The sequence below is a fragment of the Hyla sarda genome, chromosome 1 (assembly GCF_029499605.1).
Source record: "Hyla sarda isolate aHylSar1 chromosome 1, aHylSar1.hap1, whole genome shotgun sequence".
Classification (NCBI taxonomy): Eukaryota; Metazoa; Chordata; class Amphibia; order Anura; family Hylidae; genus Hyla; species Hyla sarda.
In genome coordinates this window covers 406,112,465-406,139,033 of record NC_079189.1, presented here as the reverse complement: position 1 = coordinate 406,139,033, position 26,569 = coordinate 406,112,465, and the positions used below count along the sequence as shown (strand labels likewise).

The following is a 26,569-nucleotide window of genomic DNA, read 5'->3' as shown; positions in this document are numbered from 1 at the left end:
CTCCAGAGGAAGTTGAGTAGTTCTTTTCAGTCTGACCACAGTGCTCTCTGCTGACAGCTCTGTCCATGTCAGGAACTGTCCAGAGCAGGAGAGGTTTGCTATGTGGATTTGCTCCTTCTCTGGAAAGTTCCTAACATGGAGAGAGGTGTCAGCAGATAGCACAGTGGTCAGACTGAAAAGAACAATTCAACTTCCTGTGGAGCATACAGCAGTTGATAAGTACTGGAAGGATTAAGATTTTTTTTAATATATGTTATTTACAAATCTGTTTAATTTTCTGGAACCAGTTGATTTAAATTATTTTTTTTTTTTTTACAATGGAGTACCCCTTTAATCGGTTGCAAAGTCCATAGGGACAGAAGGATGTGGCAGTTGGTGCATAGAGTGCACTCTAACCCCCCTCTCCATTTTTCTCGTTCTCTGTATAGTCCCCATTACATCTTGCCTTGTGTACATTTAGGTGGGGGATATATTGTACTCCAAAGATACGTTTTAATACACAGTTTGGGGTTATTAATCTCTGTTTTTTGTCTGGCACTGAATTAGCATTGTATCTAAAAGCATAATAAAAGTAAAGTTTTATGCTCTCTGTCATTTGCATTTGATCAAAGGTTAAAAGTCAGTGATTTTATTATGGTAGATCTCTTGACGGATATAGAGTAAGAATTGAACATCCTTCCTCACTATCTGTCCAATTCGGTGACTTGTTGTTACTATATAAAACACAGCTGTAGATGTAGGTGAAAAGTTCTATGTACCTAAATACTATGGCAATGAAAAGTATGGCCAAATACTAAAAATGGACAAAGGGCAATAAAAATGTATGGTTTTCTTAATGTTTAAGGGGTTATCCACCATAAGGTGAATTTAGGAGTTACCTGCCAGACAGTAATGAACATGCTTAGGACAGATCCAAGCTTTTCTTGGGGCTAAATGGGTATGTTGTGAGCTTACCATAATATTGTGGCTTTTGTGAAATGGCTATTTCCTGTTGGAAATCCCTCATTTAAACTGCAAGTCCCATAATACCTTATTTGTAAGTGTGAGGTCATTTTTCTCCCTCGCACTCATCAGCCACTCCCCCCATTTGAAGCCTTCCATGCTTTGCTGTGAACAATAGACCAGTGTTTTCTATCCAGGGTGCCTTCAGTTGTTGCAAAACTAAAATTCACTGCAGAATGATCCCGATCAACCCCCCCCCCACCCCCACCCAGCTGTCGCTCCATCCATTGAAGCAGACAGGCTCCCTGTCATCACCTGTCTAGTGATCTAATGTTACTGCAACCTGGGAACACTCATTTTGTATGCTGTTAAAAATAAACATTGTGGCAAAGATCACAGAAGAATTGCGAAATCACCATCACACACAGGTACAGACACTATATCATGAACTACACTAACTTTACAGCCCCTGTAGCATAGTCAAAAAAAAAAAAAACTACGGGAATACGCTTTTAATACAGTGCTATTATTTTGAAAACGCAAACATTTTAAGAATTGCATTAGCACATTTGTAAAAATCTGAACTAAATGAAAAAATTTCTGTACCGACAGATCGAAATAGATGCTTCTTTAACCCCTTAACGACAAAGGACGTATATTTACGTCCTGCGCCGGCTCCAGCGATATGCCGTGGGGTCATGCGGTGTCCCCACGGCATATTGGGTCGGTCACGGTGGCTATCAACGGCCGGGACCCGCGGCTAATACAGGACATCACCGGTCGCGGTGATGCCCTGTATTAACCCTTCAGACGCGGCGATCAAAGCTGACCGCCGCTTTTGAAGTGAAAGTGACCCGGCTGCTCAGTCGGGCTGTTCGGGACTGCCGCGGTGAAATCGCGGCATCCCGAACAGCTTACAGGTCACCGGGAGGGACCCTATCTGCCTCCTCGGTGTCCGATCGACGAATGACTGCTCCGTGCCCGAGATCCAGGCAGGAGCAGTCAAGCGCCGATAACACTGATCACAGGCGTGTTAATACAAGCCAGTGATCTGTGTAAAAGATCAGTGTATGTAATGTTATAGGTCCCTATGGGAGCTATAACATTGCAAAAAAATAAGTAATAGGTAATAAAGGTCATTTAACCCCTTCCCTAATAAAAGTTTGAATCACCCCCCTTTTCCCATTAAAAAAATAACAGTTTAAATAAAAATAAACATATGTAGTATTGCCGCGTGCGTAAATGTCCGAACTATAAAAATATATCATTAATTAAACCGCACGGTCAATGGCGTACAAGTAAAAAAATTCCAAAGTCCAAAAAGGCTTATTTTTTATACCATTAAAAAATGAATAAAAACTGATCAAAAAGTCCAATCAAAACAAAAATGGTACCGATAAAAACTTCAGATTACAGCGCAAAAAATTAGTCCTCATACCGCCCTGTACGTGGAAAAATAAAAAAGTTATAGGGGTCAGAAGAGGAAATTTTTAAACGTATACATTTTCCTGCATGTAGTTATGATTTTTTCCAGAAGTACGACAAAATCAAACCTATATAAGTAGGGTATCATTTTAACCATATGGACCTACAGAATAATGATAAGGTGTAATTTTTACCGAAATATGCACTGCGTAGAAACGGAAGCCCCCAAAAGTTACAAAATGGCATGTTTTCTTTGATTTTGTCGCACAATAATTTTTTTTCCGTTTCGCCGTGAATTTTTGGGTAAAATGACTAATATCCCTGCAAAGTAGAATTGGTGATGCAAAAAATAAGCCATAATATGGATTTTTTTGTGGAAAATTGAAAGGGGTATGATTTTTTAAAGGTAAGGAGGAAAAAACGAAAGCGCAAAAACTGAAAAACCCTGCGTCCTTAAGGGGTTAAAGTCTTAAAATATGTTGAGTTGCCAAGGATAATTTATATCATATATCCAAACTGTGTTAACTATTTTTCCCAATAAATAATGAAAGTTATGGAATACTTACGTTGAAGGACCACATCTATAATGGACAATGTCAATTTTTTTCTATATAAAAAAAAAAAAAAAAAGAACAAAATTACTGTATATATAGGTATAGACACTGGGGTTCATGTGTAAAAAATGATGGTAAATGTTATCTGGGGCATTTATTGTGCTGTGTGCATAAACGCAAGATGTATGTTTGCAAGATGTATGTTATCCCGACACAGCAAACAAATATGCTGATAAGAAGAAACGGTTTCTGATTATTAACCAACACTTCATATGGACTCACACCACAGCACAAGGAGTTAAAGGGGTACTTTGGTGGAAATGTTTTTTTTTTTTTAGATCAACTGGTGACAGAAAGTTAAACAGATTTGCAAATTATTTATATTTAAAAATCTTAATCCTTCCAGTAAACTGCTGTATGCTCCACAGGAAGTTCTTTTCTGTCTGGCCACAGTTCTCTCTGCTGACACCTCTGTCCATGTGAGGAACTATCCAGAGAGGGAGCAAATCCCCATAGAAAACCTATCCTGCTCTGGACAGTTCCTGACACAGACAGAGGTGTCAGCAGAGAGCACTGTGGTCAGACTGAAAAGAAATTTAAAAAAAGGGAAATTTAAAAAAGAACTTCTCGTGGAGCATACAGCAGCTGATAATTACTGGAAGGATTAAGATTTTTAAATAGAAGTAATTTACAAATCTGTTTAGCTTTCTAGAACCCGTTGATTAAAAAAAATAATGTTTGCCACCAGAGTACCCCTTTAAGTTTGTAATTTTTTTACAATCATAAATTGATTATATATATATATATATATATATATATATATATATATATATATATATATAAATAACCATTGACAGGTGCCATTGACACAATATATTTAATATTATTTACATCACTTGTCAGTAGTTTAAATGTTTGGCAGGTCTATTGATTAACCTACCTATCTCTGTACCTATCTATGTACGGTATCTGTCTCTCTCTCTCTCTCTCTCTAAATAGAAAGGCTCAGTGCACACTTGCATTGCAGGCTGTCACAGATGTGTTTGCCTTTGACAGGAAAAATGGCGCTGTATGCAGTGGTGGTGTCTATCCACACGTAAGGCACTACATCATAGTTTCCATTACTAATGTAAACCGCAATGTCAACATAATCTTACCTGACTGCTCAATGATATGTACAGTGGTCCCTCAACATACGATGGCAATCCGTTCCAAATGGACCATCATTTGTTGAAACCATCGCATGTTGAGGGATCCGTGCAATGTAAAGTATAGGACAGTGGTCTACAACCTGCGAACCTCCAGATGTTGCAAAACTACAACACCCAGCATGCCCGGACAGCCGTTGGCTGTCCGGGCATGCTGGGTGTTGTAGTTTTGCAACATCTGGAGGTCCCCAGGTTGAAGACCACTGTTAGAGGAAGTTGTACTCACCTGTCCCCGCCGCTCCGGACCGTCACCGCTGCCTGGGATGTCGCCGTCCATTGCTGTCGCCGCGTCCCCGAGGTGTCACCGACGCTCCGGCAAGGCCTCTTCTTCTCCGGCATCCTTGCTCTCGGTCGCTGCCATCATGTCGCTACGCACGCCGCTCCTATTGGATGACGGGACGGCGTGTGCCGCGACGTGATGATGACGACGATGGAGAGCGCCGACGATGCAGGGAATCCCAAAGAGGACGCGCCGGAGCCCCGAGGACAGGTAAGTGATCGTCAGCACAGGGCACGGGGCACCGTAAACGGCTATCTGGCGGCAGATGAAGCAGTCTGCGCTGCCGGATAGCCGTTTATGCGATGGCCCCGACATACAAAAGCATCGTATGCTAATGCTGCCTTCAACATGCGATGGCCTCTGAGAGGCCATCGCATGTTGAAATTATCGTATGTGGGGGCCATCGTAGGTCGAGGGGTCACTGTACATGCTCTTTTTCCAACTCACTAGGTGTCACACACACAAAATGTCTTGTCGACTGTAGTAAACTAACCTCAACAGACTGTTCTATGTTATAAAAATTCTAAACACACAACTATTTTCTTATGGATTACAGAACATATCCTACTATAGCGGTTTCCACAATCACATGCAGGCAGGAGACACTGTGTCGTACAATATGTCAAGTTTGACTTACATAAATAAAGTGGTCACTTACCTCATTGATGTCCATTATGGTGTTTATTGGAGATAGGTTTGAATTAATAGTAAAAAAAAAATGTAGATAACTATAGAAGAAATGGGGCAAAAAAGACACAAAAATTAGATCAGATTGATGTAGGATAATTCTCAATGTCCAAGAGTATGATGGAGAGCTGTATGAATGTCAACTGATCAGCTCATGCTTGTCTTTTCTTATTCCGTAGCTAGTGATACAGGTGTTCATTTTTATAAGCCCATTCCAGAAGACGAGTCTTCCTTATTGCCACCCTCTCCCTGTTTTGCCTTTCACTTTATGAGCATGGAATTCTTTCAAGTTATCTGAGGGCGTGATAACATTTTTTGTTTTGTTTATGAAATTCAGTGGAAAGAAGCAACACCTAGACTTGAAATGACATTGATATCTTAGGTATTACTGTACATTATACATGGTTTAACACTAGCATAAACGATTATTGTTATAAAGCATTGATACTACTACTGTGATACTGTTCGCGCTATATGGTCTAGATTGTATGGTTTAAAGAGTAGCTATCATTAACTAAACTTTCCCTAATCCCCTCCCCATCTGTCCCTGACACTAACTAGATCTATCCCTGTATTCATTTTTATTTAAATCCCCATTAAAATACCTTTATAATAACATCTTCGGTAGCTCAGAGTTGAGCTCTCTCCGGAGGGCAGGAAGTGGGTGTGGCCAGCCGCCGCAACGTCATCTGAAGCCTGGCTGGCCGGCTTCCGCCCGTCTTCCTGCACTGAGAAGAGGGAGATGCAGGGGGCATGGAAATTTAAATTACAGGCGCCGCGCGTGCACAAGCTCAATGGAGAAGAGGGAGATGCAGGGGGCGGGGATATTTAAATAATGTGCACAGCGCGCGCATGAGCACTGTGCTTGCTCTCTGCCTGTTTCATATACAGGCAGAGAGTGAGCTGAGGACGAGCATTTCGGACCGCGCTGCCCGGCCAGCAGTGGTCCGAACGTGCTCAACGTGAGGGGGGAGGAAATGATTCCTGGACCACATAGGGTGACACCTAGTGGCCAGGTTTTCAAAAGTAAAATAAACAGTGAAAACAAGATTTTTTTAAATTAACATATATTACAAAGATATTTATTTAGGCATAAACTATTTAATTAAGGAAATTAGTTTTAATGAGTACCCATTTAAATTGTAATATATTCTTAATTTTCAATACCTACACAGTGGTGTAACTTGAAGGTCGGTTGCCCCCAAAATCTTTAACAAAGCCCCCCCCCCAAAAAAAAAAAATATTATGTATAATACTGGTGTCTTCTTATGTGGCTAGATAGTAGTTTGAGCCCCTCAGGCCACCTCTGCACACCTTATAGATACCCCCTGTATCTGCATGAACAATACACATTAGGGACTAGCTGCTGGAAAGGCCTTACCCTATGGTAATCTATAGTGTATCTATACATGTAAATCTCCTTTTCTTCTGAAAAACGGTACTATATTGACTGTACTGTAAAAATGTACACCATGGGAAAAATTAACTAACACCAGCCTTTTACACACTGGTCTTAAATTGGACCTGTCAGTAGAAAAAAATTAAGTTGTAAGGGGTATGGGTTATACCTATGAGTGCGTACCCTCAATTCTTTCTCCAGAATGGTGGTATTGCCAATTGGTACACATTTTTATACAAAATATGTGTCAGGTGGTTGTCTGCAGTATCAGCTTAGGATGAGTAGGACCCTTCATGTCTTTTCCACTAATAGCTCCAGTAACAGTGTCGATCAATGGATGGTTTGCAGCATATCGGGCTATTACGTATGTATATATGTGCTGTTTTCTTTGTGTTATTTACCATGAGTATAATTTTTTTTTTTTTTTGCCATGACCAATTCTAGGGTGTGTGCGCATGTTTCCTTGGTGTCTTTTCCCCCTAGTAGCATTAATGGATGGTGAATTCACAGGAGTTTTCCTAGGTATTCATTAAGCAACATATAATCATCTGTTACCAATGTGGGCCAATATGGTATCCATTTTACAATGCTATTTCATATTTCGCTTTTTGTTATATACTAAGATGTACCTTCCAGATACTTCCAGATACAAACTCTTTTGTCCTCCATCTGACAATGGACCCATATGAACACTTCTGATATTTACATCAGGATATTTCCTGATGTACAGACTAAATGTAGAGGCAAAACATAATGTGAACAAGGCCTAAGCAGAGCAGAATAACTCATTGCCAACACTACTGGCTACATTAAGAGAGCTGGATAAAGACTCATAATCATGACAGAGCATGTAAGGTGGCACACTATGTACCTAGTCTGTCTCTATTTTAGTAGTATACTAACCTCTCTTACTAAGTTCTGAACCAATCTATATTAAGCAGGGCAGGCCCTACCATGGGATCAAGTGGGACCATTGGTCCCATGCGGCACTTTTCAGGGACGGCACTTTGCTGCACCTTTTTTTTTTCTTTGCCTCCTAGGTTCATGGTCGGGCTGGCCCTGCCACTGCTGCTCACTGTTCTAAAGCGGCCGTGGTGCATAATAGTGCAGAACGCACTTTAGATAGTGAGTCTGTGGCCAGTTGCGCAAGTGACATCCCTCCGCAGACCCGCGCAGGAGGACGTCAGTGACGTCACTCGTCAGGCCGCCACTGGAGAAGCGCTGCGCAAGACAGGTAAGTGTGTCTGTGTGTGTGGAAGGTGGAATATGCTTCCTAATGTGTGGAAACTGCTACCTAATGTGGGAAAACTAGGCTACCTAATGTGGGGAAACTATGCCACCTAATGTGGGGAATCTATGCTAATTAATGTGGGGAATCTATGCTACCCAATGTGGGGAAACTGCTACCTAATGGGGGGAAACTATGCTAACTAATGTGGGGAAACTATGCTACCTAATGTGGGGAAACTACTAATGGGGGTAGCATTTCACTCTTGGACCAAGGCAGCACAATGTCTTGGGCCGGCCCTGATATTAAGGCACCTTCCCCTGGCAAAAGACAAGCACACTAGCATCTTACCAAGCAGAGAGTCCCCTTGGTCAGGCAGGATCATGACCTGGAAGGAACTCATCCAGTGCCATGACTAGTGCTGACAGGAGCAGAACAGTAGCTTACAGCCAATGAACTTGCAGCTTTAATAGAATTTCTGGCATATTGCAGACACTTTCTGCCCAGCATATACATTTACATTTAAAGTGCCAATGTTCTACAAATAAAGCTTGTCAAGACACGTTGCTAAACAGTGCTATATAAATGCAAAAGCTACCTTATCACTATATACATTACTGAAGGATGATATGAAGTGCAACTCTCCCCGATGACCACACTTTGCTACAATACACACAAATCTGTCATCTATAAGAGTGCATAATGCTTGCGTTGCACTTGGCAACATGCCTCTAAAGATAAATCCAGGTCATAGAAGGTAGCATAACCCGAGGGCTCGAATTACAAGACGTGCAGCAACAATGACCATTTTAGTAAGGGTCTCCTAAACCCCTTAAAAGCTGCATTACATTTATGGAGCAGTTTGGGGGAGATTTATCAAAGCAGTGCAGATGAAAAGTTGCCCATAGCAACAAATAAGATTGCCTATTTTATCTTTAACAAGGCCTCTGAAACATGAAAGAAGCAATCTGATTGGTTGCTATTGGCAACTGGGCAACTTTTCCTCTGGACAGGTTTTGATAAATCTCCCCCTTTATGTCTATTTCTGGAGTGATTATGGGAAATTCGTTGGACTGGGGGAACTCCCTTCCATTAACCTGTTAAGGACCAAGGATGTACCGTACGTCCTGAGTCCTTTCCCTTTCTATAACGCGGGGCCACAACGGCCAGGACCCGTGGCTAATAGCGTGCGGCAATGATCGCGGTGCTATTAATCCTTTAGACGCGGCGTTCAAAGTTGAACGCCGCGTCTAAAGTGAAAGTAAAACATTGCCGGTTAGCTCAGGGGTCTGTTCGGGATGTCCGAGGCGAAATCACGGGATCCCGAACAGCTGTGGGACACGAGGAGGGTCTCCTACCTTGCCTCCTGGTGTCTGATCGCCGAATGACTGCTCAGTGCCTGTGTGCCTGAGATCCAGGCATGAGCAGTCAAGCGGCAAAATCATTGATCAGTGAGTTCCTATGAGAAACCACTGATCAATGTAAAAGATCAGTGTGTGCAGTGTTATAGGTCCCTATGGGAGCTATAACACTGCAAAAAAAAAAAGTGAAAAAAGATTATTTAACACCTCCCCTAATAAAAGTTTGAATCACCCCCCTTTTCCCATTTAAAAAAAAAAACTGTGTAAATAAAAATAAACATATGTGGTATCGCCGCGTGCAAAATGTCCAAATTATAAAAAAATATCGTTAATTAAACTGCACGGTCAATGGCGTATGTGCAAAAAAATTCCAAAGTCCAAAATAGCATATTTTTGGTCACTTTTTATATCATGAAAAAATGAATAAAAAGCGATCAACAAGTCCGATTAATACAAAAAGGGTACAGCTGAAAACCTCAGATAACGGCGCAAAAAATTTGTCCTCATACTGCACCATATGCAGTAAAATAAAAAAAAGTTATAGGGGTCAGAAGATGACAATTTTAAACGTAAACATTTTTCTGCATGTAGTTATGATTTTTTTCAGAAGTACGACAAAATCCAACCTACATAAGTAGGCTATCATTTTAATCGTATGGACCTACAGAATAAAGATAAGGTATCATTTTTACTGAAAAATTTACTACGTAGAAACAGAAGCCCCCAAATGTTTTTTTTTTTTTTGTCTCACAATGATTTTTTTTTCCGTTTCGCCATAGATTTTTGGGTAAAATGACTGATGTCATTACAAAGTAGAATTGGTGGTGCAAAAAATAAGCCATGATATGGATTTTAGCTGCAAAATTGAAAGGGTTATGATTTTTTAAACGTAAGGAGGAAAAAACGAAAGTGCAAGAACGGAAAACCCTCTGGTCCTTAAGGGGTTAAGCCTTTCCCACTTTTAAAGGTCATGTAGGTGGTGGAAAAGTCTTTTACAGAAATGTGTTACTTTTTCACATCAGAACAGTGGCATATGATTGTTATAAATCCACCCTATGCCTTTTATTGAGTGATTTGATCCAAGGGTTACTCCACTAGAAAACATTTTTTTTTATTTATTTTTTTCAACTGGTGCCAGAAAGTTAAACAGATTTGTAAATTACTTCTATTAAAAAATATCAATCCTTCCAGTACTTATCAGCTGCTGATATGATCCACAGGAAGTTCTTTTCTTTTTGAATTTCCTTTCTGCCTGACCACAGTGCTCTACGTGGACACCTTTGTCCATTTTAGGAACTGTCCGGAATAGGAGCAAATCCCCATAGAAAACCTCTCCTGCTCTGGACAGTTCCTAAAATGGACAGAAGTGTCAGCAGAGAGCACTGTGGTCAGGCAGAAAGGAAATTCAAAAAGAAATGTGCATCATAACAGCAGCTGAAAAAAGATTTTTTAAAGAAGAAATTTACAAATCTGTTTAACTTTTTGGCACCAGTTGGCACCACTGGAGTACCCCTTTAAAGGGGTACTCCGCCCCTGGCATCTTATCCCCTATCCAAAAGATAGGGGATAAGATGTCAGATCGCCGCGGTCCTGCTGCTGGGGACCCCGGGGATCCCCGCTGCCGCACCCCGCCATCATTACTGCACAGAGTGAGTTCGCTCTGTGCGTAATGACGGGCGATAAAGGGGCCGGAGCAGCATGGCGTCATGGCTCCGCCCCTCGTGACATCACGGCCTGTCCCCTTAATGCAAGTCTATGGCAGGGGGCGTGACGACCGCCACGCCCCCTTCCCATAGACTTGTATTGACGGGGGCAGGCCGTGACATCACGAGGGGTGGAGCCGTGACGTAACGATGCTCCAGCCCCTGTATTGCCCGTCATTACGTGCAGAGCGATCTCGCTCTGCGCAGTAATGATAGTGGGTTGCTGCAGCTGCGATCCCCGGGGTCCCCAGCAGCGGGACCCCGGCGATCTGACATCTTATCCACTATCCTTTGGATAGGGGATAAGATGTCTAGGGGCGGAGTACCCCTTTAAGGCTGAGCTTACAGATAGCTAGTGTAGCCATTACAAACTGCACACATTTTACAGTGGATTGGGGTGTTTTTTGGCTACACAATTTCTACATATGATACACCCTTTTTTTTTTTTTTTTTTTTTTAACACACAGGCATGCCAAAAGTCATCAGTCAGAGTATCAGTACTGAGACCCCCACAGATTCTTACACAGAACTGGCTTGCTCAGCGCTGTCTAATCACACTTTTTTCTGGAGAAGGTTCTATAGACTTAGGCCATGTTCAAATGGCAGAATTTCCGTGCAGAAGAATTTAGTTGGAAATTCTGCCAAAATTTTCTGGCCTTTGACATTACAGGAATTCCACTGTCCCATTCACACAGCGGAATTTCCGAGGCGAAAATACACCTTGAAAATTTCGCAAGATATATAGACCGATCTTTAAATGGGCACTGTTATCAACATTTTTTTTTTAATATGTTGTAGTACATATGTACTACAACATATCTCTAATATATTTTCATTATTTTTTATTTATTAAAACCTTTTAATTTATGTTTGAAAACTGGCCACTAGGGGTCTCCCTCCTAGTGGCCGGCTGCAGGCTGGCGTGATGTCACGCCTGAATTCGGACCGATGCCGGCTGGGCAATCGGTCCGAATTGATTCAGCCTGCGCTCACTTCCTGCCTGTCAATCAGACAGGCTGGAGCGAGCGCATTGGCTCCCTGGCCACTGGCCGGGAGGCTACTCCTCCCGCACATGTCGCCGCTGCTGCTGCAGGACTCTGCGACATGTAAGTATGTTTAGGGGAGATATGTTTAGGGGGGGATCAGGGTTTTAACACAGGGGTTGGGGGAGAGCAGGGTTCAGGGTTTTAACAGGGGGGGGGGGGGGGGGGGCGGTGCGGGACCATGGCCCTAACTTATTGTTTTCAACACAGGGTGCCTCCAGCTGTTTCACTACTACAACTCCCAGCATGCCCTGACAGCCAATAGATGTCAGGGCAAGCTGGGAGTTGTAGTGGTGAAACAACTGGAGGCACCCTGTGTAGATGAACTAAGGGCGGAAGTTGGCCCCAACAGGCATCAGTGACGTCGTGCCTGCTGGGGAAGTCTGCCTGGTAGTGAGCACACTACCAGGCAGACAAAAAAGCATTTTTAATATAGTAAAAAAAAAATTTTAAACCAGGGAGGGGGTTAGGGATAGATGGGCAATAGGCAGGGACAGAAAAAAAAAGGATAGAAGCTACACTCTAATTTTGCTGAATGTTTGTGGCAGAATCCCATTGAAGTCAATGAGGCTTTGAATTTCAGTGAAATTCTGTGTTTTGAGAACACAGAATTCTGCCAAACTTCCAATGCAATTCCTGCAAAATTCCAGAAGAGCAACGCAATGTCGTTCAGCAACCCTTGCTGTATGTAATTTGTGCGGAATTGTGGAAATTCTGCCATGTGGAAAACATTTGTTTTTAAATCAACTGTTGCCAGGAAGTTAAACAGATTTGTAAATTACTTCTATTTAAAAATCTTAATCCTTCCAGTATTTATCAGCTGATGAATGCTCCACAGGAAGTTCTTTTCTTTTTGAATTTCTTTTTCTGTCTGACCACAGTACTCTCTGCTGACACCTCTGTCTATTTTAGGAACTGTCTGAAACAGGATAGGTTTGCTATGGGGATTTGCTTCTACACTGGACAGATCCTAAAATGGACAGAGGTGTCAGCAGAGAGCACTGTGGTCAGAAGGAAAGGAAATTTAAAACGAAAAGAACTTCCTCTGGAACATACAGCAGCTGATAAGTACTGGAAGGATTAAGATTTTTAAATAGAAGTAATTTACAAATCTGTTTAACTTTCTGGCACCAGTTGAATAAAAAAAATAAAAAAAAAATAAAAAAAAAAAGTACCCCTTTAACATAGCCTTACAATGGAGCCAGTCTCATGCAACAAGTCAAATCCAGCAACAAACCAGGAAATAAAGGGCTTAACCAAGCAAAACTTTTGACATGTCTGCGTGACAGGTCGAATAGTTTTTTAGTGACAGTAATGCTTTTAAACATGTTTCACCTGTGAAAAAGCAGATGGTCCGTAACCACATTGTAACACAGTGGCAATTCCTGGTAAAATGTACATGGTTTTGGCACATGGTAAATGACCATGTAGCACACTGACTGTGAACCCAGCGTAATAGATAAAAAAAATTAAGAAACCACATCATGTGAACCTAACATAAGAAATGGTAAATAGTAAAACATATGAAACTACCTTAGTAAATAGTCAAAATATATCAAACTACCATAGTAAATAGTCAAAATATATCAAACTACCATAGTAAATAGTCAAAACATATCAAACTACCTTAGTAAATAGTCAAAACATAACAAACTACCATAGTAAATAGTCAAAACATATCAAACTACCGTAGTAAATAGTCAAAACATATCAAACTACCTTAGTAAATAGTCAAAACATATCGATGTACCTTAGGGATTCAATTAGTGATATTTAGGAGCAGTATATAAAGGCTGGAGGATCTGAGTTGCTATTTCTGTCTTCTGTCATGGGATATATCTGGGATATCTGTGGTCTGTAGTTAATACACTCAGTAATGTTTACAAGCTGCACATAGCAATTATAGGGACGCTTCTAAGTACCAATGTATTAGTCATTGACATAAATTATCCCAAACTTCCACACACCTAGCAAGACTCAGCATAACAATAATGGCTTGCCTAGTTTGCTCATTGTCTCATGATCTGAACCTCGTCGAATTCTCAAAACTTGTCGGCCTGGTCAGGACTCAGTCCGAGAAGACTGAAATAAATCAAGTGCACTCTTTATTACACTGCCTGGTAAAAATAGGCAGATGAAGGAGAACTGTAAGTATCCATGTCCATGAGCACCTGTGACCTATCCTGGGATGCTTGTTTTACTAAATAATTCTATTTCCCATGAAATAAGAATTTAGGAGAACTTTTTTGCTGCTCCTCTGTTATCCCCAAAAATTAGATTGCATTATCAATAAAATGGTCATGGTGCCCTGATAAAACACTTTTTTTTATACAGTTACTTCATATGCCCTCCTGTTTTCGAGATATGTGAGTTTATACTAGCAACAGGACCCATGGATCTAGACAACATTATACTTAAGTTGTCCCATTCAGATTCTCAGTAGACAGGGGTCCCATTTGAGGCGTTGATTTGCTGAGAAGGCTGTCACTCCAAAGACATGTGAGTTGTTGGGCCCAGTACAGGAAATCACAGGGAGGTCTCAGTGGTCGGACCCCCTGCAATCGGACACTTATTCCCTATCCTGTGGATAGGAGATTAGTTGTTTTTGCCGGAGTACCCCTTTAAGCCCTTATGGACCAAGCCCATTTTCACCTTAAGGACCAGGCCAATTTTATTTTGGCATTTTCGTTTTTTCCTCCTCGCCTTCTAAAATCCATAACTCTTTTATATTTCCATCTACAGACCCATATAAGGGCTTGTTTTTTGCATACACAATTGTACTTTGTAATGAAACCTCACCTCTCATTTTACCATAAAATGTACGGCGAACCTAAAAAATATTTTTTTAGGGAGGAAATTTAAATGAAAACCACAATTTTGCACATTTTGGAGGGTTTCGTTTTCACACTGTACAATTGACGGTAAAAATGACATGTGTTATTCTGTGGGTCAGTACGATTAAAATGATTGCCATGGCTAGATACTTTTATATTTTTGTACCACTTAAAAAAAATCTAAAACTTTTTGTACAAAATCAACAATCTATTTTGACCACCTATAACTTTTTAATTTTTCCGTATATAGGGTGGAATGAGGGCTAATTTTTTGCGCAGTCATCTGTACTTTTTATTGATACCACATTTGCATATATAAAACTTTTATATCATTTTTAGAATTTTTTTGGGAATAAAATGTGACAAAAAAGCAGCATTTTTGGACTTTAAAAAAAACTTTTACGCTTACACCGTTCACCGTACGGGATCATTAACATTATATTTTGATAGTTCGGACATTTATGCACACGGCGATACCAAATATGTTTATTTAAAAAAAATTCTAAGCTTTTTGGGGGTAAAATGGGAAAAACTGAATTTTCCTTTTTATTGGGGAGGGGATTTTTCACTTTTTTTTTTACTTTTTATTTTTCAATTTTTCAACTTTTTTTAAACACTTTTTAGGTCCCCATAGGGCACTATTTGTAGCAATCATTTGATTGCTAATACTGTTCAGTGCTATACATAGGACATAGCACTGATCAGTATTATCGGCTATCTCCTGCTCTGGTCTGCTCGATCTCAGACCAGGGCAGGAGAAGCCGGTAGACGGACGGAGGCAGGTGAGGGGACCTCCGTCCTCCATTACAGATGATCGGATCGCCGCGGCAGCGCTGCGGGGGATCCGATCATCTACTTTATCATGTGCATTGCCGCAAATGCCGTGATCTGTACAGATTATGGCATCTGAGGGGTTAATGGCGGACATCCGCACGATCGCGGATGTCGACCATTACCGGCAGGTCCCCGGCTGCTGATAGCAGCCGGGAACTTGCCATGTATGATGCGCTCCGATGCTCGCGGTCATACACAGGACATAAATGTACGTCCTGGTGCGCGAAGTAACACCAAACCAGGATGTACATTTACGTCCGTGGTCATAAAGGGATTAAAGGGAATGACGTTTTGATAGGTTCGAACACATATGGTGTCACATAAAGAGAACCTGTCATCAGGTAAATTCTTCTTCCTCACTATCCCCAGGATACGTTCCTGCCCGCAGAGATGGTGATGGATATTAAGTTTGAAAGTGTACCCCACTGCTCTGGCTGTAATCACGCCCCCTTAGTGTGATAGACAACCTGTGTCACTGTTCTGCTCCCTAAGCTGACGGAGCAGAGCAATGATGCGGGCCATGGCCAGGTTGTCAATCACGCTGAGTGGGCGTTTTCCGTAGTGTGACTACAGAAAAGTTTAGAATACCAAATGAGGTAAAAAACAAAAACAAAACGAAAACAACCAAACCATGCGCTTAACATAACAAATCGAACAGAACCAAATGTTTCCATCGTGCACATGTCTAGTAGCAACACAGAGCAACTTGAACTAATATAAATTTTTACAGAACACCTCACCTGATGCCACTTTATGACTGCAGCCGACCAGTAAGACCTTCCAAAAATATGCGTATATGTTGCCCCACCTCCAATCTACCTAAGTACTGTCTACCTCAAAATTTGTTGTTATCCAGTGAACGGCACAGAAGAACACAAACTATTATTATGTATTAGCTTATGGTAACCCATAAATATTATTTCTCTGATAGAATAGCATACGTATCAATATACACTGTTCCAAAAATTCAAGGTAAGGCTGGGTTCCCATTACGTTTTCCCCCATACGGGGGCGTATACGGCAGGGGAGAGCTAAAAACTTGTGCTCCCGTATGCCTTTCTATGTGCTCCCGTATGTAATTCATATCAATGTGAAACATTGTGAAACATTCGGTCCGGTCGGCTCATTTTTGGTCCGTATGCGTTTTTACAACCGGACCTAAAACCGTATTCGACCGCGGTTTTAGGTGAGGGGAAAAAGCGCATATGGGGCAAAAATGAGCCGACCGGACCGAACTTTTCACTGCGGTCGGCTTATTGAAATTAATTACATACGGTAGCGCATAGAAAGGCATACGGGAGCGCAAGTTTCTAGCTCTCCCCTGCTGTACACGCTCCCGTATGGGGGAAAACGTAATGGGAGCCCAGCCTTACACTAAAACAACACGGTGTAACTCCAAGTCAATCACACTTCTGTGAAATCACACTGTCCACTCAGGAAGCAACACTGATTGACAATCAATTTCACATGATGTTGTGCAAATGGAACAAACAAGGCAATTAGCAAGACACCCCCAATAAAGGAGTGGTTCTGCAGGTGGTGACCACAGACCACTTTTCAGTTCCTATGCTTCCTGGTTGATGTTTTGGTCACTTTTAAATGCTGACAGTGCTTTCACTCTAGTGGTAGCATGAGACAGAGTCTATAACCCACACAAGTGGCTCAGGTAGTGCAGCTCATCCAGGATGGCAAATGAATGCGAGCTGTGGCAAGAAGGTTTGCTGTGTTTGTCAGCGTAGTGTCCAGAGCATGGAGGCGCTATCAGGAGACAGGCCAGTACATCAGACATGGAGGAGGCTGTAGGAGGGCAACAACCAAGCAGCAGGACCGTTACCTCCTCCTTTGTGCAAGGAGGAGCACTGCCAGAGCCCTGCAAAATGACCTCCAGAAGGCCACAAATGTGCATGTGTCCACTGTCTTAAATTTGCCACTATCGCCCTGTGCTCTTCACAGATGAAAGCAGGTTCACACTGAGCACATGTGACAGACGTGACAGAGTCTGGAGATGCTGTGGAGAACGTTCTGCTGCCTGAAACATTCTCCAGCATGACCGGTTTGGCGGTGGGTCAGTGATGGTGTGAGGTTGCATTTCTTTGGGGGGCCGTACAGCCCTCCCTGTGCTTGCCAGAGGTAGCCTGACTGCCATTAGGTACCGAGATGAGATCCTCAGACCCCTTGTGAGACCATATGCTGGTGCGGTTGGCCCTGTGTTCCTCCCAATGTAAGACAATGCTAGACCTCATGTGGCTGGAATGGGTCAGAAGTTCCTGCAAGAGGAAGACATTGATGCTATGGACTGGCCCACCCGTTCCTCAGACCTGAATCCGATTGAGCACATCTGGGACATCATGTCTCGCTCCATCCACCAACGCCACGTTGCACCACAGACTGTCCAGGAGTTTGCGGATGCTATAGTCCAGATCTGGGAGGACATCCCTCAGGAGACCATCCGCCACATCTACAGGAGCAAGCCCAGGCATTGTAGGGAGTTCATACAAGCACGTGTGATTTTATTGTCATCATTGTGGTTTTATACTTCTGTGTACTGGATTTATGTGTGTACACTATTTAAGTTTATGTGTACTGAATGTATGTGTGTGCACTATTTAAGTCAGTCTTGATACCTTGAGGTGTGAGGTGTTAGTGTGAAGGTGGTTTTTCTCATCTCTCCCAGAGGAACTGGGACAACACCTATGTGGTGTCACTAGAACACCTTTATACAACTCTGTACTTGTGTACAGTAAACCATTTATACTTTATTACATTTTATTAAGCATAACTTTTATTGCCTAGAGACATAAGGGATCTTACTACCAGCAAGATAACTGAGATGATCAGGTTAGGTCCACCTGGTATTCTGGAGTGCAAAATTGGTGCACAAAATATATTACTTTTACCACATATACAATAAAGTTCACGCATGGCTCAGTAGTCCCAATACATTATGGAGTCTCTAGTTAGAATCACGGCCGTAGCCGAGCACATTTCTTAATAGGATCTCCTACAGCAAGGAGTCTCATGGCCGAAGCCGGGCGCAATACTTACGAAATTGGTTGTGTTACCAATGTTAGAACTTCTTGACAAAGTCTTGTCAGGTACATGAGTTAAACCATTGCTGGAAACCTGAAAAACAAGAGTGCTACTGCACAACAAACAGTTAGTCTCACGACCAATTTTGGTGTCTTATTGTACACAATTTAAACAGGTTCCTTCTCTTCTGGAAACCTTCTCTCCCAGTCTCGCCTATCTGTATGCGTCCTAGGTTGTGATACAAATCTAGGAGCGCAAGACTGGACCCCTTCCATGGGGTGAACATGCGTGTTCCATGCAACGTGAGACAAGCTTGACTGAGCAATGGTTGGACTGACAGTGACTACTACACTTGCGCCACTGGGGAAATTGTAGGTGCTTGTTGGTCTGGCCAAACCTCTTTGACATTTTGAGTAGGCCGAGGCACATTTGTTGGTACCTCTGGATCAGGCCACATCTCCGTGACTGGAGTAGGCCTAGGCACATTAGTTGATGCCCGCTGATCAGGCCACACCTCCTCAGGGGGAATAGGCCTGGGCACCTTTTCTGTGATAGAATATGAAGAGCTGGATCTCTTGAGGTACTTGGGAGCCATAGCAGGCACCTCTGACATTTAGGTGTCCTCCTCAAGTGGGTTGTCTGAGATCTTCATTGGTCTCAGCCCAAAAGGATCTGCGTCCCAGTCGTCTCAAGAAAAGTAGATGAAGGGCCGAGTGGGGTTCTTTGGCATTGTGATGGCTGCTGCCCATTCTCCTCGCAGGCTCCTCACCGGCGTATACTCAACTATCTCTTCCTTTTCCAGGGAATGCAGTGCTGGAGGAGGATAGTCACTTTGAACAGCTCTCCTATTAACAAGGATGGTGCCCCCATGCCGGCAGTCTTGAAGGGTGCAAAACCCCCTTACTCGAGGAAATTTAACAACAGTAGGGCAGCGGCGCTCCAGGGGTGGCTAACCATCCTGAGGATGCTCCAGCTTCCTGATATAGGGGGCCTCTAGCTGTTTTGTATCTTGCTGCTGTTCTTGATGCACCTCATATGGCAGCAGTTTAGGCCCATACATCTGTTTCTTCTGTTCCCTCAGTCCCTCTATTATGGCTGCAACCTCTGCCTCTCTGCGGGCACTTTCGGCCTGAGCTGTAGGGACTTGGGGATGTGACCCCTGGAAAGGGGGTGACTGTGGGCGTGCCCTAACTTCGTTAGGCTTCTGGGCTTGGGCTCTCTGTCTGGGCTGGAAGTAGGAGAGGGTGTAGAAAATGCGGCCTCGGCCGGGGTACTTACTTCTGACTCTTCTGTTGCAATTTCTGCCCAGGATCCCCAGGTCCTATGGTGAGGGGACAACCTCACCTGCGATGCTGCAGAAGAATGTGATGATTCCCCTCCCAGGGTGGCTGGCCATTCGTCGTCCTCTGGAAGCGGGAGCAGGTTGCAAGCCTCCTCAGCCCCAAGGGACAACTGCTGCAAACGATCAGCCAAGTCTTGAAAAAGTTGCGCTGCGGCAACTTTCCGTTCTGCCAGCGCCATCTTGGTGCTCTCTCCATGTGCTCCAGTGTGCTCCGCCATCTCTGTACTCCTCTCTGCTCTTTCCGGACTGAAGAGCACTGGCCGCATGGTCTCTTTTATAAGAAGCTTCGACAAAATAGCGGCCGACCAGAAGGACTTCATTGGTGCAGCGCTGACTTCCTGTCCCACGGCAACAACAAGCAGATCACAACAGTTCCACTTCGGCATAGAGATGGCTACGTGATGTCCATGCCCAGGGGCGGGCCGCAGACCAGCGCGGTACATTTTGGTGCGCTTCTTGGGTTCCTCCTTAACCCCTTCAGGTACAATCTGTAATGGATCACGTAGCATGGCTTTGGGCCAAATTTTACACATGGCAGCAATACAATATTCTTCACCTCCCCCCTTACTTTTTCCAGCACCCCAGCAAAGCACAATTTCACAGACAATGTCCTGTACACTTTTGGGCGCAATTTCAGTCACAGTTTGCGACAATTCCGCACAGTTTTCTAAGCACATTTCTGAATAGGGGGAGGACTAGTGGCTTTTTGCAGCAATGTTATACGCCCGTTTTCATGTTGCGGGTGGCCTGGTGGTTGAATAGTTAAAGGCACACACCCGTATCCTGTTCGTAGGGGACCAAAATAGTATGTGGTGACCACGGGGTGTTCCAGTGAGTGGTGGGGTCGGATGGTTACCCTGGGGCAAGATGTTGTTAACCCCTAATGTTTGTGACGCCAGGATGTGATTGTTTTGGTGTAAGGTACCGCCGACAACCAACCCAAAACGGCATGTGATGAATGAGAGTCCAAAGCAGAGATTTGATGCAACTTGAACTTTTACTTGAAGAAGGCAGACAACTTGCTTTAGAAAAAGCCAACTTCCACAGAGATGACCGGGACACATGGAACCTCCCAGGCTTGCTTGGACTTGTAGTTATTATAATGCTAATGCAGGCCCCTACTGTTATCACTTTGTAGGGACAGTAGGGACTTGACTTGTACTCACAGATTTGATGTGGTTTATAGGCTTTATAGGCTTGGGACTAGATATGCTGGACTTGACTTGTACAGGACTTGTGCTTTAGTGTCCAGCATAGGCGTGCGCAGCCTATTGCATTAGGGTGTGCACCCTAAAGCACAAACTCACTCTGCGCACGCGTGTGTGTGTGTGTGTGTATACATACATACATATACACACACACACACACTCCTGCTTGCATAGTGTAGGAGGATTGGATCCAGGGCCAGTTTTAGGCTTAGCGTGGCCCTGGGCAAAATCAGAAGTGGGGTCCCAAATGTCGTAATAGTGCACTAATCAGATTAGCACATTTTTGGTCACTTCAAATATCATAAAAAATATCTAAAAAGCAAAAAAAAAAAAATGGTACCGATAAAAACTACAAATCACAGCGCTAAAAATTACCCTCATACATCCCCATATACAGAAAAATAAAGTGCTATAGGGATCAGAATTGTACAATTTTATATTTTTGTATTCACATTAGGTTGGCAGCATAGTTCCCCCACATTAGGTTGGCAGTATAAATCTCCCACATTAGGATGGAAATATATTTCCCCCACATTAGGTTGGCAGTATAGTTCCCCCACATTAGGTTAGTAGTACAGTTCCTCCACATTAGGTGCAGTACAGTTCCCCCACATTAGGTGCAGTATAGTTCCCCCACATTAGGTTAGTAGTACAGTTCCCCCACATTAGGTTGGCAGTATAGTTCCCCCACATTAATTTGGCAGTATAGTTCCCCCACATTAGGTGCAGTACAGTTCCCCCACATTAGGTGCGTAGTACAGTTCCCCCACATTAGGTGCGTAGTACAGTTCCCCCACATTAGGTGCGTAGTACAGTTCCCCCACATTAGGTGCGTAGTACAGTTCCCCCACATTAGGTGCGTAGTACAGTTCCCCCACATTAGGTTAGTAGTACAGTTCCCCCACATTAGGTGCAGTACAGTTCCCCCACATTAGGTGCTGTATAGTTCCCCCACATTAGGTGCAGTATAGTTCCCCCACATTAGGTGCAGTATAGTTCCCCCACATTAGGTGCAGTATAGTTCCCCCACATTAGGTGCAGTATAGTTCCCCCACATTAGGTGCAGTATAGTTCCCCCACATTAGGTGCAGTATAGTTCCCCCACATTAGGTGCAGTATAGTTCCCCCACATTAGGTGCAGTATAGTTCCCCCACATTAGGTGCAGTATAGTTCCCCCACATTAGGTGCAGTATAGTTCCCCCACATTAGGTGCAGTATAGTTCCCCCACATTAGGTGCAGTATAGTTCCCCCACATTAGGTGCAGTACAGTTCCCCCACATTAGGTGCAGTACAGTTCCCCCACATTAGGTGCAGTACAGTTCCCCCACATTAGGTGCAGTACAGTTCCCCCACATTAGGTGCAATATAGTTCCCCCCATTAGGTGCAGTATAGTTCCCCACATTAGGTGCAGTATAGTTCCCCCACATTAGGTACAGTATAGTTCCCCCCACATTAGGTTGGCAGTATAGTTCCTCCACATTAGGTTGGCAGTATAGTTCCTCCACATTAGGTTGGCAGTATAGTTCCCCCACATTAGGTACAGTATAGTTCCTCCACATTAGGTGCAGTACAGTTCCCCACATTAGGTGCAGTACAGTTCCCCCACATTAGGTGCAGTATAGTTCCTCCACATTAGGTGCAGTACCGTTCCCCACATTAGGTGCAGTACAGTTCCCCCACATTAGGTGCAGTACAGTTCCCCCACATTAGGTGCAGTATAGTTCCCCCACATTAGGTGCAGTATAGTTCCCCCACATTAGGTGCAGTATAGTTATAATTGTAGGGAGGAGGACAAGTCTAGAATTTACCATGAGGCTTACGGGACTAATTCTACCCCTGATCTTATATTTGCCAAGGGGTTCAATGGGCGGAGCCAAAGGGTTGTCAAAATTAGGTTTTGCCTAGAGTGTCAAAAATCCATGCACCAGCCCTGACTAGACCTCCCACTTGTGTGTATGTTTGCTGGTGTTTATAGGGAGGCATTTGATGTGGATTTGAAAAAAAAATTGTAAGTTGAATGGTAAAACTCATGTTTTTCTTTACTTGGCAAACAGAAGAACGATTTTACTATAAGATGGGGGCACAGAGGGGGGAATATTCCAAATAGAATTTTTTTTTGCACCAGATTGGTTGAAAAAGTGATGCGGCACCCAGCAAGCTTGGAGCAGCATGCACGTTGTAGTTTTGGGTCTGCAGCTGACCCAAAACTAGGACTCCCAGCATGTTGCACCATAATCTAAATTGTACAACTATATAGTGCTAGATGTGTGGAGTTGTAGTTTTGGTCATCATAGATTGTATCAGGGCATGCTGGGAATTGTAGTTGGTAACTGCACCTCCCAACATTGCATTCCTTCAAGGAATGCAATGCTGGGATTTGCAGTTACCAACTACAATTCCCAGCATGCCCTGATACAATATATGGTGACCAAAACTACAACTCCCATTATGTTGCACTATAGTATAGGTTATATGGTGCTACATGCTGGGGGGAGCTGTAGTTTCGGTTCAGCTGCCGAGATATAGGCTGGAATCTGGATCACGGAAATTTCTTGATCCAGATTCCAGCCTATATTTCTGCAGCTGAACTGAAACTACAGCTCCCCCCAGCATGTAGCACCATATAACCTATACTATAGTGCAACATAATGGGAGTTGTAGTTTTGGGTCAGCTGCAAAACATAAGCTGCATCAGGGCATGCTGGGCATTACAAATAGTAACTGCAACTCCCAGCATGCCCTGATACAATCTTGGTCTGCTCTGCAGCTTTCCCAAAATTAATGCATTGCTTCCCCAGGACTCAGGAGTATAGTGCAACATAATGGGAGTTGTAGTTTTGGGTCAGCTACAAAACCATAGACTGTATCAGGCTGATACAGCCTATGGTTTTGCCGCTGACCCAAAACTAATTTTGGGACAGCTGCAGAGCAGACCGAGATTGTATCAGGGCATGCTGGGAGTTGCAGTTAATACTAACTGTAATGCCCAGCATACCCTGATACTATCAGGGCATGCTGGGCGTTACAGTAGTAACTGCAACTCCCAGCATGCAACTCCCAGTATGCCCTGACCACACCACACATGCCCAGGCTCACAGCTCAGGACTACATTCCCATCATTTATGATTGTGACTGTCTATTATATGTAGCCTACATATAATAGACAATCACACATGATGGGGATGTAGTCCTGAGCTGTGAGCCTACATATAATAGACAGTCACAATCATACATGATGGGGATATAGTCCTGAGCTGTGAGCCTACATATAATAGACAGTCACAATCATACATGATGGGGATATAGTCCTGAGCTGTGAGCCTACATATAATAGACAGTCATAATCATACATGATGGGGATGTAGTCCTGAGCTGTGAGCCTACATAATGTAGGCTCACAGTTCAGGACTACATCCCCATCATGTATGGCAGCAGGCCAGCAGCCACTTACCGGCACTTGCTGCTGCTGCAGGCCTCTCTCTCCTTAGCTGCCCTCTCCAGCAGCCCAGACTCCAGAGCTGGGGGCCCGGGCTTCTCCTGTCCTTGCCCTGGCAGCGGGCCTCTCCTGTGCGGGCTCTCCAGAAACAGTGCGCGCGTGCGTCATGACGTAATGTGCAGCCGTGCGCACTGACGCCTGACCCATCAGCCCCCGCGCTCTTAAAGCGGCCCCGGGCGGCATGTAAGGTCAGTCAGTGTAGGGATAATGTGTGCGGGGGGTGGTGTGTGGGTGGGGGGTCGGGCTGTTGATGTCGGCGAAAAAAAAAGAGTCCTGCAGCAGCGGGCCGCGGCCACGGTGATTAGGGTGTGCCTGTGCACACCCGGCACACCCCGTGCGCACGCCTATGGTGTCCAGGAATCAAGAGAGAAGAAGGGAGGTAGTGTGGAGACTACAGCCCTTTATATATCAGGGGGCTGGACTAAAGCCCATTGGTAGCTGGTTGCCTGTGGTTACCTGTACCCATGGAAGTCTGGGTATATCATGTGATCACACATCACATGACTTATCACATGACCTTAGGAAGGTCCTATTCAGGGTAAATATCCTAACAACCTTCAAATACATTTTACATTCACTGTACAATACTTAGATGAAATGTACATACTTAATATACAACAGAATACAATATAATACCATAATGACTTAAGGGGGAGCCCTGTAGGAGAGCCCTGTGGACCTGAGGAACTCTACCTGAGGGGACTTAAGGACTGTACAGAACCGTGTTCTGTACCGGGACACCACAGCACATTCAACTATGTAAATACGAAAGTATTTTGTACGATTAGTTCAATTATTGAGATCTAGGATGTTATCTTAGTGTACCCTTTATTTTTTTGAGCAGTATATATAACATATCTCCAATGTGGAGATGGCAACATGTAATAATCCCTATATGTACTGCACTTATGTATAAAATTATGCTTACCACAATGTGCAGTGTGTTAGTTATGTAGCATATGCTGAATTATAATGCCATCTAGTGGGCTTTTAGAGTAATTGAATCTGTATTACTAATAGCGTAGCATATAAAAATTGCCAGTATATTACGGATCACCGGAAGGGTGTTATACATATAAACTATATTGCATGACAACATATGCCTTCTGAAATGTAAAAGATTTTGCTTGTGATAAAAGAAAAATAGGCCAAGGTATAAAATGAATTGTCTGATCAATACTAGAGGTTAGCGAGGCGAGGCCCAAAGGACTAACAGATTTTAGATGCTGGAATAAAAGGTCAATCTTACCAGAATGCAATCTTGTAGAGAAACAGGTGGAACGGAACACAATGGAATGACAACAACCCCTGCAATGGTAATGACTCCGGTCAGAAGGCTAATACCATGTGGGTCTATGTAACTTCCTGTTTCGGATGTCAGGTGGTCTGTCACGTGACCAAATTTGATAATAATGGTCTAAACTGAATATCTGGGCAGACTGTTGGCAACATGATGGCATTTGAAAGTGTTAACTGTGTGTAAAGGGAGCCTCCTAGTGGATAAGTGCGGCATCCTGACTATGTTTAGTTACAGTATCTATCCTGTGATAAGGTGTTTACTATACTGAAAAAGCACAACATATTTAGTCCTGAAATATGGGTGAGTGGTCATCCTGCTTCTCACTAGTTGTTTATGTATGATTAGGGTGTAACATTCACAATTCAATCATTTGTAATGTAGGGATCTAATACACTTCATGTAACCAGAAACATATTACCTGATCATATCCATGCCAGGGGCAGAGATGTGCTCCGGTACAAGATAGTTAAAGGGGTACTCCACCCCTAGACATCTTATCCCCTATCCAAAGGATAGGGGATAAGATGTCTGATCGCGGGGGTCCCACCGCTGGTGACGCCCACAATATAGCATGAGGTACCCACCTGTTCCTGCTCCGGAAGCGCTGGAGGGTCTGGGTCCCGACCACCGGAACGGAAGTCTGTGACATCCCGACTCCGCCCCTCCCATAGACTTGTATTGAGGGGATGGGG

At 43.5% G+C, this 26,569-nt stretch overlaps 1 protein-coding gene across 6 annotated transcripts in view; it reads right to left on the bottom strand.

The window, feature by feature from the left end:
- The window catches only part of PLA2G4C (phospholipase A2 group IVC), a 151,706-nt gene extending 125,745 nt beyond the window's left edge, over positions 1–25,961 (bottom strand). For 4 of the 6 annotated variants that reach the window (XR_008845643.1, XR_008845633.1, XM_056528570.1 and 1 more), the window contains exons 1-3: positions 25,827–25,961; positions 5,068–5,137; positions 2,934–2,974 (exon numbers count right to left, since the gene is read on the bottom strand). Coding sequence is in view for 4 of the 6 variants with exons in the window: in XM_056528570.1 (XP_056384545.1) it covers positions 2,934–2,974; positions 5,068–5,082 (56 nt within the window). In the remaining 2 variants the exon portion in view is untranslated. Of the gene's footprint in view, positions 1–2,933; positions 2,975–5,067; positions 5,391–24,532; positions 24,901–25,826 lie in introns of those variants that run through there. The other 2 variants (XM_056528571.1, XM_056528572.1) reach the window with 2 other exon arrangements.
- Between the last annotated feature and the right edge of the window lie 608 nt (positions 25,962–26,569).